At 43.7% G+C, this 12741-nt stretch overlaps 1 protein-coding gene across 2 annotated transcripts in view; it reads right to left on the reverse strand.

Annotated features, from left to right (window-relative positions):
• Window positions 1–1559: 1559 nt before the first annotated feature.
• Window positions 1560–12741, reverse strand: part of VPS11 (VPS11, CORVET/HOPS core subunit) — an 11799-nt gene continuing 617 nt past the window's right edge. For both annotated transcript variants that reach the window (XM_027835626.1, XM_027835625.1), the window contains 15 exons: window positions 12625–12741; window positions 12391–12526; window positions 11585–11748; window positions 10761–11008; window positions 9534–9735; window positions 8773–8924; window positions 8279–8465; window positions 7626–7772; window positions 7325–7513; window positions 7068–7229; window positions 6706–6845; window positions 6406–6608; window positions 6137–6308; window positions 2737–2959; window positions 1560–2543 (listed from right to left, as the gene is read on the reverse strand). The exon at window positions 12625–12741 ends at the window's right edge or, in 1 of these variants, runs on beyond it. In XM_027835626.1, the coding sequence (XP_027691427.1) occupies window positions 2379–2543; window positions 2737–2959; window positions 6137–6308; window positions 6406–6608; window positions 6706–6845; window positions 7068–7229; window positions 7325–7513; window positions 7626–7772; window positions 8279–8465; window positions 8773–8924; window positions 9534–9735; window positions 10761–11008; window positions 11585–11748; window positions 12391–12526; window positions 12625–12741 (2607 nt within the window). In that variant the 3' untranslated portion in view covers window positions 1560–2378. The remainder of the gene's footprint in view (window positions 2544–2736; window positions 2960–6136; window positions 6309–6405; window positions 6609–6705; window positions 6846–7067; window positions 7230–7324; window positions 7514–7625; window positions 7773–8278; window positions 8466–8772; window positions 8925–9533; window positions 9736–10760; window positions 11009–11584; window positions 11749–12390; window positions 12527–12624) is intronic.

A 12741-nucleotide genomic window follows, 5' to 3' on the forward strand; every position in this document is an offset into this window, starting at 1 on the left:
ACTGTGCCATAAGAAATGATGAACACGCTGACTTCAGAAAAACCTAAAAAGACTTGTATGATCTGATGCTAAGTGAAGTGAGCAGAACCAGGAGAACATGGTACACAGTAACAGCCACATTGTGTGATGACTAATATTGATAAACTTAACCCTTCCCAGCAATACAAGGATCCAAGACATCTCCAAAGGCTTAATGATGGAAAATGCTATCCACATCCAAAGAAAGAACTATGGAGTTTGAATGCAGATCGAAGCATACTATTTGCTGTTTTTTTTCTCTTCTGTTGAGTTTTGTTTCCTCTTTCTGGGGGTTCCCCCTATTGGTTTTAATTCTTACTTGCAACATCACTAATGTTAAGGAATGTTTAATGGGAATGTATATGTATAGCCTATATCAGATTGTGCGCCATCTTGGGGAGGGTGATGGGGAGGAAGGGGAAGAAAAATTTTAAACTCAGGATCATATGGAAGTGATTGTTGATAAATCAAAATAAATTAATAAAAATTAAAAAAATAAAAACTAGGAACAACGAGTGGGAATCACACATTTTTACAGAATATGAAAAAAAACTCCTTAAAGATTCATGCAACCTGGAGGCAACTAGGTGGTACAGCGGATAGAGCACCGGCCCTGGATTCAGGAGGACCTGAGTTCACATCCAGACTCAGACACATAACACTTACTAGCTGTGTGACCCTGGGCAAGTCACTTAACCCCATTGCCTAGCCAAAAAAAAAAAAGAAAAAAAAAGATTCATGCAGCCTGGAGAAACAGTGAATTTCCTCTCCTTAGAGGCCAAGGAAAAGCTAGATAACCACTTAATTTTGTAGTGAAGAATTAGTAATCAATCATTTATTAAATGCTTATTATTATTATTAGGCAGCAGGGATACAAGTACAAAGGATGAAGCAAAACACTTGTGAAGGATAATTATCCAAGTTTTTTACAAAGGAAAAAAATGATGCCCAAAGTCTCTGGCAATAAATTTCTTGACTACTCCAAGGGTCTTTCTATTACATTATACCGCTTTAAGGGTAGATGATTTGTCCAAGGTGAGCGGGAGGGAAAGAGGAAAGAAGGAAACAAAGGTCGGGGAAAACAATTTATTAATCGACTATCACATGCCAGGCACTGTTCTAAGTGCTTTAAAAACATCTCGTTTGATCCTCACAACAACCCTAGGGGGCAGGTGCTATTATCTCCATTTTATAGTTCATGAAGCAGATGGAGGTTGTGACTTGCCCTGTCACAGCTAGTGAATGTACAAGGCCAGATTTTAACCTAGGTCTTCCTAAGTTCAGCTCCAGTGCTCCATCTACTTTGACAGTGCATAAGCAGGCCAGTAAAGTGGTGGAGCCTGCCTAAAATTCCAGTCTAATGACTTTCAGGATAGTTATTCCCTCTCCTATACTACAATGCACCCCACCCCCAAAACCAGCACATGCTGATAACCTAAATGCAACTCATCCACAGCTTTGTTGATACTGATAGGATGAGATAATAGCAGCTTGATTTTCATACAGTAACACAAACTTAAACTGACTCTTTCAAAGAGGGGTTTTAGAGTCTTTAAAGAATCATTTATTCTCTATGCTTCCCCTTCCTTTCTAATTCAGCGTACAGCCAAGACAATATCTCCTACCTAGCCCCCTTGCCACAACCTCAGTCCCTGAGGATCCCCATGGGAATGATGCCTAAAATATTTGCAGAGGGACAGAGTAAAAGTTGTCTTGGATGCAAGTTTCTGGACACCCCTGGACTTCAAGCTACGGATGTCTCACTTCACCTTGTTTAAGAAGCCAAGAGCCCCATCATGTACAGGAATGAGGTAGAGTAGCACCATACCCTTCAAGACTATCTCTGGGGAAAGATGTGGCTGCAAGAGGTGGGACATGGAGTACACTGGGCGGGCACATCAGGAAAGGCCAGGAAGGCCTCAGATAAGTCATCTTCCCTCCAAAAGTGTCCTGTCTTTTTATTTACAAACTGGATGCTTGGACTCAAGAAGAAACTGGTGCTCTGGGCAAAGAGGAAAGCAGCTATGGTCCAGATATGCAGAGAGCTTACTTGGGTGGCTTCCCTTGCTCTGATGGGATTACCAGAAGGACATCCTTCTCTGCTGGCAGCAGTCAGCACTAGGAAGGGGCAGGCTATGGAAGGGCAAAGGAGACAGAGAGAAAACAAATCTCCACTTCTAAGCATTATGAAGTCAGAGATGGGGGGGAGGGGCAGTTGCTCTCCAAACTGTTCATTGGGACCTCCCACTGAGGAAGCATCTTTGTTCATAGAATTAGTCCGTGAAGCCTCTCCTTATTTGTATCCTCCTATCTCCACGCTTGATCTGCCTTCTGATGTCATTCCTCTGATCAACGTGTCCTCAGGTACCCCGCTTGGAGTGCATGAGCAGGTCTCGCTGCAGGCCAGCCTCCAGGCTGGTGCCCACTCTGCCCGCAGGTGGATCAGTCAGCAGGGTCAACTTGTTGAAGACACCACGTCCAAAATAGTCAGCAATAACAGAGAAGCTGTCATTGGAGTACTTGAGCTGGCAGGCAACAGAGAGAGAGCCCAGTTGGAACAGGACAGGGAAAGCTTGCTTGTGCACGTGGCTGCTCCACTCCTACCCTCCCCACCAACACCTCAGACCCCAAGGGGAGATGCGATGCCCGCCAGTGCGCCCTACAGGATTCCTGCTCATCTGCTGGGGGTCTTACCCAGCTCCTCTCTGCCATCCCTACCTGATGTTGAAATTGATCATGCAAATCTCGCTTTTGCTCCTGGGACCGGATCATGTCCATAACCTTGCGATTCTCAGGGAGGCAGGTGGGGCAGTCAGCGTCACTTTCTGAGTAGCTCTCAAAACAGTGTTGGTGGAATGAATGGCCACACAAAAAGTGGACGGAGGGCAGCTCCAGGGCACTGGTGCAGATACTGCACTTTGTCTTCTGGAAGATCTTCGGGCTATAAACAGAACAGAAGAGGGATAAGATGTGAAAGTAATGGCAAGGAGGGCAAAAAGCTAGGTAGCACAGAGACAGGAGAACTGAACTTCAGAGAAGTCCTGGGCCAAAGCTGTGACTTTGGAAATCTTTACCCTTTCATCTTATCAAGTCAGAAAATGATAGAACTTCAGAGAAGTCCTGGGCCAAAGCTGTGACTTTGAAAATCTTTACCCTTTCATCTTATCAAGTCAGAAAATGATAGAACTTCAGAGAAGTCCTGGGCCAAAGCTGTGACTTTGAAAATCTTTACCCTTTCATCTTATCAAGTCAGAAAATGATAGAACTTAGTACTAGGAAGAACCTTAGAAGTCACCTAATTTTATAAATGAAAAAATTAACATCCAGAGCCAAAGTAATTTGCACATGGGCACAGCTACCTGGGATATAGCAGAACTGGGATTTAAACTAAGATTATCTAGCTCTAAATCTAGTATTCTTTATGCCACTCTATTGCCCCCTCACCCCCCCCCCCAAAAGACATTTATATAGTGCAAGATGGGGCAAACATGGCCAGAAAAATCAAGAGGGTATAACTGGACAGAGAGCTAAACAAGAGTCATCAGTATGACAAGACTGGAAAAAAAAAGCTCATGCAATTTGAGGTTGCATTAATTCAAATATAGTGTCTAAAACAAGGGAGGAAATACTATCTGTTTCTTTGAGGGTACCACATTTTCTGAGTAACCCATGACTGAAACCTAAATCACCTTTAACTCTTCCTCTAGCCAACCAGCTACCTCATTGTCACGCCAATTCTACCTCCAAAACATCTCTGGAGGGGCAGCTAGGTGGCACAGTGGATACAGCACTGATCCTGAAGTCAGGAGGACCTGAGTTCAAATCCAGCCTCAGACCAAACACTTGACACTTACTAACTGTGTGACCCTGGGCAAGTCCCTTAACCCCAATTGCCTAAAAAAAACAAACAAACAAACAAAACATGTCAGGAATCTTTCTCCTCCCACAGCCCCCACCTACTCTGGCCCTCATTGCTCTCCAGATGACTGCTGCCACATCCAGGCCCTCCTCTGTCCTTTTACTATTGCCACTTGGTGTGGGCTTCAAAGCCCTTCACTAGCATGCCTCTTCCCAGGGATACTTCATGGGCTTCCCCTTCTGTGCGCTGTCTTCATGTGAATCCAGCAAACACTAAGTGTACGCAGCACTGTTCCAGACAAAGCACATTACCTGCTGTTCCCCAACCTCATCCTGCTCTGTTCCTATGCATCTCACATACTACTGCCCATGCCTGCCTGGGACAGTCACCCTCAGCCCCCATCTTCAACTCCTGACATCCTTCCCCTGTCCCCACTTAAGGCCCAGCTCAGACATTAGCTCCTCTGTAACTGACTCATGGCTACCACCCAGTTAGAAGTGAGCTCTCCCTTTTCCAATCTCATACTAATGTGCCCCTCTTTGGACAGGCAGTGTGGCAGTGATCAGAGAGACACTCCTGCAGTCAGGAAGCCCTACGGCTTTAAGCCAGCCTCTGACACACACTGAAGTTGCTAGAACAGCTGCTGATCGGCATCAGGAGAGTGTTTTTTTCTTTACCATGGCTTCCCTACACCAATGAAATTAACAGATTCGGGGGGAAAGGAGAAGAGTATTTGTATTATTATTGTGTCTCACCCCATTAATTAAATGTTGAGCTCTTCGATGGCTAGGACTATCATCTTGCATTTTCCTAAGCTCAGGACCCGACAGAGCAGGTCTCTGAATATCTGCTGAATGAATAAGTGGTCTTGGAGTGCTCTGAGCTGGTCAGATCACACCGGAGTGCTATCTCTGGTCAGGGGGCTCCATTTTAGATAGGACAACAGATAAACTGGTGGCTGACTGGTTCTATGAAGATCAATTGAATGATTCAGGGTTAAAGTTCAGCCCCAGAAAAGAAGAGACAGAGATCAAGTATGATAATACTATTTCCTGCAGGAAGTCTTTCCTGGTCCCCCCACTAGTGCTTGCCTCCCATCCATAATAACCCACACTTAACTACTCTATATGGGTATGTGTGCATAAGCACATATTATTAACTTTATATTTATGTCAGATATGTTTTTCTTTGTACTTGTCTCCTCCATTAGAATCTAAGCTCTTTGCAGGTAGGAACTGTTCCATTTTTTGTACTGGTAACTCCAGCACCTAGCACAGTGCCTGATATATGGAAGGTTACAAGGTTATATTAGAAATACTTGAGGTTGTGTTGGTGGTTTTCTGAACTTCTTTTTCTACTTTTTAAACCTTTGTTGAAGAGAGTTGGCTTAATGGGGAGGAGGAGGGATCTGTTTGGAAATGATGAAAAAATGAAAGACAGCAATATGAATGTGAGTTTTAAAAATTATTTGGGGAAAAGTGTTGGGCACCATGACAGCTATTTTCAAACATGTTATAGTTTAAGTGCAAATAGGGAATAAACTTATTCTGCCTCTCCCTAGAGGACAGACCTAGAGCTATTCAACAGTGGCATGGACTGGCCCATGACACAATCAGCTTCCCATCACTGGAGATGTTCAAGTGACTCCTGCAGGAAGTTTGGTCCAGAATGTGAAAAAGGATTCATGCTTGTAAAAGTCAGATTCAATGACCTAATGGGGCACTTCCAGTTCTAAGAGAATGTAATTCTCAAAAACTGGAAGTGGTAAAGGAAGAAGAAAGTCCCAGGACTCCTCAAAGCTTTGTATGTTCCTGTCAAGCACCTGCAGCCCACGGACATTTTCTCCTTGACTTTTTCCACAATCACTACCCAGATTTTCTTTGATGACAGTTGTCATTATGCCTTCTCTGTACTTCATACTAAAATCCTTTGTCTCTTACAGTCAACCATCAACACTACAGATGATCTATAACAAACTTTTTATTCCAGGCTTAAAATTCCTTTCTTGCACCAATATTGATGATCTAAAAAACAAATTGGTTATATTATATCCAAAACTAAATATAAATGATTATTACATAATTGACTACTTTCAGTTTCTCATACTCTAACAGCCTTCTGTTGGGGCAGACAGTGAAAAATGAACTTTATTCCACCATGACCAACATTTGACTAAGAGGCTCAAAAACTCACCACAAATCAAGCTACTGAATACATAGAGCCATGCCAGCTTCCATCCCAAGCTTAAGCCCCAAATACCTGGTCCTCAGCTCCTGGATTTCTTGGCGTATGCGGGTGGTTTCCTCCCGGTACCTTCGAACCCGAAGCTCATCTTTCTCAATCTGTTGGCTCTGCTTTTGCAACTTCTGTACCAGATAGTCCTTGATGACAGACAATGTGGCTGTCGAGTTGTGAGCCAAGGTCTGCACCACTAAAATAAGGGGAGAGAGGAAAAGGAAAAGATCTATGAGTGGGCAGAACTTTGTTAAGTGAGACCCAGCTCCCAATATCCCAGGCTTCTCACCCACCTAAGAGGGGTGGCATGAGGTTCTTGCTCTCAATGTGTTTGAGCACAGCAGCAACATATTCCTTGCAGTCTTCTTCCTTGCGGGCAAAGTAACTGAGAGCTTGCTCCCACAAAGAGGGCTCCTGGTCCCCATGCCGTTCACAGACAGTGATCACCTGTCGGTACTGCTCATGCTGCATATGGTAATGCATGATCTGCTGGAACCTGGGGCCAGGCAAGGAAGTAAGGTCAGTGACCAGTCCTGACAAGTCACCTGGACTCCTCCTCTTAGCCCGACTTCCCTGACCTTCCCAAGCCTTACAGCTTTCCCTGCTCATAGAGGTAAAGAACCCCATCTTGAAAATCGTGCATCTGGCAAAGAACCAAGGCCTTATCGAAAACATTGGAAAAGTGGCCACTCTTCAAGAGAGAGAGCGCCTCAGCATGGAGCTTCTCCTTGACCTAGGGGAGTATGAAGGGAGAGCCAATGTGAGCAATAAATCAACTATCCCACGCTCTCTAAATCCTCTTCACCAAATGGAATTCAGCCCCTTTGCTGCCCTTTAGTGGCTCTAAAAACACTTACAGAGCTACTTACAAGCAGCCAACCCACCCAAAAGATTTGAAACCCACCAGTACATTTTAATTTTCTCACGGCTGCCACACACTCCCCACACTTTCTACCTGTGGGTCCTTCTCATGAGCCCAATTCTGTAGTCTCAGCTCCAGCAGAGTATCATAGACACCCTGGGATGAGTCTGCTTGCACTTCAGTCATATGTTCTAGGAAGGCCTTCAGTTCCCTTGGGTTGTTGGCAAAAATAGGAATGAATTCCTCAGAATTGGCCTGGAGAGCACAAAATGAGAAAGAAAAAATTGGCTGGACAGGCTTGCTTGGCTTTTTTTGCATGTGGCAACTACCCTCCTTAGTATCTTCCTTACCCTGCAGCCAGGCCCATCGCTCTCAGTGGCAGCCTCTGCACAGGGCCGATAGTCGGTACACAGGACTTTCAGCAGTTGAGTGGTTTGTTCTGGGGCATGATGCATGAGGATCTTGCCATACCGCTTCATGTTGCTTTCTGCCTGCTCAAAGGGCAGCTTTCCAATATACTGTAATGCCTCCTGGTAATTCTGGGAGAAAGGATCGGTGAAATTATACTCTGGCCCAGGCCCACTTTTCCCCCCTCCTCTGGGGTGGAATCCTGAGAAGGCAGCTATCTCCTGGGTCTAAGATCCTGCCCACCTTGATGTCCTCTAGCTGGACTTTCAGGTACCACTCATGGTGAGCATGGTTCTCAGCCAAGTACAGTGCATGGGAATAGTAGCCGGCCTGCCGAAGGACCTTGATAGCTGTTTCTACATCAAAGTGTACTTCACTTTCACTCTTCGTCTACCAGGGAACGAGAAACCAAAGTCGTATTAACAAAAAAGCAGTGGAAACATGCACCAAAAATGAAGCCCAGAAATATAATATTCCAGGCCCAGAAAAAGATCTTTTCATTTGTTTCTTCTTGGAGAAACCTATGTGTGAAACACAACTCCAGTTTCCCCATTTCCCAGACTTAAGACATGTACAGAAAAAATAAGTTCCATATGATGGCTGAGGAGAAAAGAAACACCAGGAAAGACACCCTGTTGTTCTACTGCCTCTCACTTCCCAGGATGAGTCTTTCCATTCTTCTCTGCTCCATTAAACAAGGATAATAACAACACCAACATCATGAGATTATTTCAAGGATCAAATGAGATGACATATATAAAGTACTTTTCAAGTCTGAATACTCTGTATGCTAGCTATTAGTGGAGAATTGAGAATGACAATTCTTGGGTTTAAGTATGATAGCATGACCCTTAGAAACCCTTCCCTCCCACCCCTTACCCCCTCCCACCAAGCACCTTGATGAATTCCTCTAGCTTGGAGCTGTCCTTGAGCTTCGTGTAGCAATTGAGCAACAGGGTGGTGTGGTCAGCATTGGCCAGTGACTGCCGGTGCAGAGTCTGTAGATAGGCAGTCAGGTTGTGGATGCGCTGGGCATCCAAGAATTTTCGGATCACATAGGATGGCTCCAACTTCCCTATGGTTCTGAGAAAATGCATGTGTGTACATTAATGAAAAGGAATACCAATGTCTAGTGCAAAGAAAGGTGAGTAAGGAAGGAGGGTCAAACCATAATTACAAACAAAACTAGAGCTCTTCTAAAATAAAGGATGCTCTTTTGTACTTAATTTCATGCTGCTTAACAGAACATTAAAATGCAGACATCCCCTCCCCAATCTCACACCCTTTTTCTTACTTGAAAACATCACAGTTTCTGCAATCTCTGATGTGTTTCTAGGTATGGCTACCCCAATCTAGAAAATTTCCTGTGTAAGTTTAATTTCATACTGACCTGATATACTGCTGGACAGCGCCATCATGGTTTCCCTTGCTGTAGAGGTGATCCCCATACTGCATGAAGATCTGTGCCAGGCCATCGCTATCCAGGTGCTGGCTTTTGGCCAAGTTGATGGCCATCTCAAACAGATTCTTTTTGAACAACATCTAGTGATGGGAAATGTGGGAAAAAAGGGAGAAGTGGCACTGGGGAAAAGGTTTCCCCAAACTGCCTCTCAACAGCACAAACCCCACAAGCTGAAAGTCTCAGAGTACTGAATCTACTCAAGTTCTAAAATGGAGAAGACCCATTAAGACAACTGCTAAATCAGCCTGTGAACAATCTGAATGCCAAGGATGACCCTAGGCAGAGGCTAGCTCTCCCAAGAATGCTTCAAAAGGGACCACTTCCGGGGTCAGCTAGGTGGTACAGTGAATAGAGCTCCAGCCTTGAAATCAGAAGGACCTGAGTTCAAATCCAACCTCAGGCATTTGACACTTACTGGCTGTGTGACCCCGGGCAACTCACTTAACTCCAATTGCCTCACCAAAACAAAACAAAAAACAAAAAAGGGGAATCACTTCCCTTCAGGACTCCAACCCAGACCATTTACTTTGTAATTCTATCCTAGGAAAGCTAAGTAAGGTTGCAGAAACTCAGAAGCCCTGGACCTAGAAGACAAGAGACACCTCAGCCCAGAGGATGAGGGCAACCCAATCCTAGAGTCACTGCAGCTAATTTCCTAGTGCCTGCTCCAGGGAACCTGGTGATCTTGCCTCCAGTTTAGTCTGGGTATCCTTTTCTTGAAGCACATGGACTCGTCCATCCCGAGTCAGCACGTACAGAGAGCCCCACTCAGCGAGCACGTCCACCACATCCTCAAAGACGGAGTTATAGGCAATGAACTTGTTGCACAGATCATAGATGTTGAGGATCTGCTTGTCTGAGCTCTGGGAGTCCCTGCTGGTAAACTCTGACCTGTAAAAGAAGGAACAAGAGTCAGATCTCGTCCAGCCCCACTTCATCTTCTCTCTTCTCTCCCCATTTTTCCTTTAGTATACTCCCTCAACATTATCCTTCCATGCATAACAATCCACCTTTTATAATCTCTAAGCAATTTACCACAAAACACTGACTGAACCTATAAGTAAATATGCTTTCCACTGAGCTGGGAAGCATATAGAGAAAACTAGTATCTGATCTTCCAAACAAAGACACAGCTCTGACAGACACTGATGGGACAGAAAACTAGTTCATTCACTGAACAAGTGTGTGCTGGGAAAAGAAAAAAAGCAGATCTGAAAAAAAAACACCAGAGACCAACTACAATCCTATAAATGAAGATACGACATAGCCACAACACTCAGGTTAAACACAACCACTAACTAACATTAATATGTTCAAATTAATACAGCCTCTCTTGCCTTTAGTATAACGTAAGTTAACAAGAGCACGCAGTTGCACATACAATCACCAGTCTTAAATGCTTGGGATTATTTTGAAAAAGTTTTCAAGAAAGAACATTTGTGTTTTGAGTGCTTATTAGCTGTGTTAAAAATCTATTAAAAATATTTACAGCATACAAAGCACTAACTGAAAACATACTAATGACAGGATAGCAAATTTATGATATAGAGACTGCCCCCCTCCCCTCACTTAGATTTTTCTTACAACTACTATTCCTAAGATTTACTAGCACTGCTTCCCTGACATTTCCCTTGCCTGAATTGCATTTGTTTAGGTGGCAAAAAGTGGAGACCAAGACTTAGTTCCCTGTTGTGTCTGGTGCACAAGGAATGGTAAGCAAACACCTAGAGCTAAAAAGTTCTAGACAGAATAATCTGAGTTCTAAGTGTTAACTAGGGGAAAGTAAAGCAAAGTGAAGCTGGCAAAATCCAAGACTTAAAGGTCACTTCACCCTGGAAATTTGTAGTTTTCTTTCCTCACATCTCTTCTCCAAACTTCTTAGTCCCCAGCTCCTCCCTACCCCCAAGCCTCCTTACTTGGGTGAAATCTTTCGGTCCCGGGAAACAATAACAAGGTAGCCACGGAACCAGTGGGCAATGAGTTTATGGCCCTCAAAGGCAAAGCAAGGGCCACGCTCATCAGGCTGGTATAAGTAAACACATTCATCCCCAGCAACAATAAACTGCAGGTCCTGGGAAGGATCACTTAGGGCTGAGCAGCGCAGGCCACAGCCATGGGTGTCTAACTCTATCCGAGGGTAGTCTTTTCCAGACAGACTGTAAGACTGCAGAAAAAGAGGAAATACACGTAGTCACATAAGGATTTTCTTCCTTAATGTACCCTCATTTATCATAGGCAAAGACATTTTCCTCCTTTATATACTAAGAGATATAGGGTTTTGCCCCTCTAAGTACTTAATAATCATTATAATGATGACATCTTAAGAAAATTCCTAAGGGGTTGTGTAATCAAAAAGATCACTTCTCCTTTTACAGATGGGAGCAACTAAAGACTAGAGAGGTTAAATGACTTATCTATGGCACTGTGTCAAATCAGTGGCAATGACAAGACTAGAATCCAGCCCAGTCTTCTCAAACTAGAGTTCTGTGCTTCCTCAAAATATTAAGGAAGAGAGAAGCAGAGCAGAGGGCTACAAGAGATGAGGGCTACAAGATGAAGAAGCCAAGTATTGAGAACCTCTCCAATCAGTTCTTATTCCTTTGGGACATTTGTTAATCATAATAACCTCATAATTGAGTAATAGAAGAAGAGAGGAAAAGGGAAGGAGAAGAAAAGCAATACAAAAAGATAAGAGTCATTCCCCCTGATTGTCCACCAAGAAAATGATTCAGACCCATACCTGTACGTTCTCCGTTGTCACCACGAACAAGTGGGTAGTCTTGCCTGCCTGGCGGAAGGCCAGCCCAGTGACAGGATAGCTGCCTTTGTGCAAAATCTGAGTCTTGCTGTGCCGGTCCCTGGTGATATCACCCTTATTAAGGGTAACACTACCATCTGTGAAGCCTGTAGGAGGTAATCAGAAAGAGAGTAGTTAGGCAGGTTTAAAGAAGCCAGAGAAAGGAATGGGGAACATGGCACATGTTCAAAGGGGAGAAATCCATTCCAAAATACTCTCCTTTAACTCAATTTCCTGTAACATGGTCAGGGGGATGGTTTATACATTTTTATTTTTTTAAAGTCAAGTCAACAACTATGTGTCAGGCACTGTGCTAAACACTGAGGATACAAAGAAAGGAAAAAAGAAACAGTCCTGTCTTCAAGGAACTCAGTCTAATGGGGGAAATAACATACAAAGAAGATACAGGATAAAGCAAAAAGAATCCTATTGCAAAAGGTGAAAGAATTAAATACTCGGTCATTCGACAGATTTCACAACAGTAATTAATGTTATTGAGATTTATACAGTATTTCTTAAGTAGCAGAAGGAGGACTTGAAGCCACTTACTTGATTTCAAGTCCAGCATTCTCACTATACAGCCCTCACAAATATCAATCAGTTCAAAACCATGCATATGCATATGGGCTTAATAAATAATAACAAAAACAATGCCTGAGCTATATAAAGAGTTTTGAGAAGTTTAGTTTTTATTAAAAAGGACCTACACTTTTGCTGTCTTCCACTCTAGTGAACTAGACTATGCTCACCAATAGCCATAAAGTTGAGATTCTCATGAACTGTCAGACAGGACACTACTGTTGGTTCTGACCCTGGAATGGCAGGGAAGATGCGGGTGCAGAGGGGATTCCCACCATCTCTTTTCTCCAGATTCCAGACCTTCACCTATGGACAGAGCTCAAGTACATTAAACCCCAGTTCCCCTTAAATCAACACTCACTTTGACACACTCCTTCCCTTCTTTTCTCTTTACTGACTCTTACCAGAGGATTGATCCCCTCTTCGTCCTCTCCCACAGATGCCAGGATATTGTGCTGTTTCAGTTGATATAAATGAGTTACCCGGAGCTTGTACGCCTGAAAGCCTGTGAGTTGCAGGGA

The sequence above is a fragment of the Vombatus ursinus genome, unplaced genomic scaffold (genome assembly GCF_900497805.2).
Source record: "Vombatus ursinus unplaced genomic scaffold, bare-nosed wombat genome assembly UNPS02014816.1, whole genome shotgun sequence".
Taxonomy (NCBI): Eukaryota; Metazoa; Chordata; class Mammalia; order Diprotodontia; family Vombatidae; genus Vombatus; species Vombatus ursinus.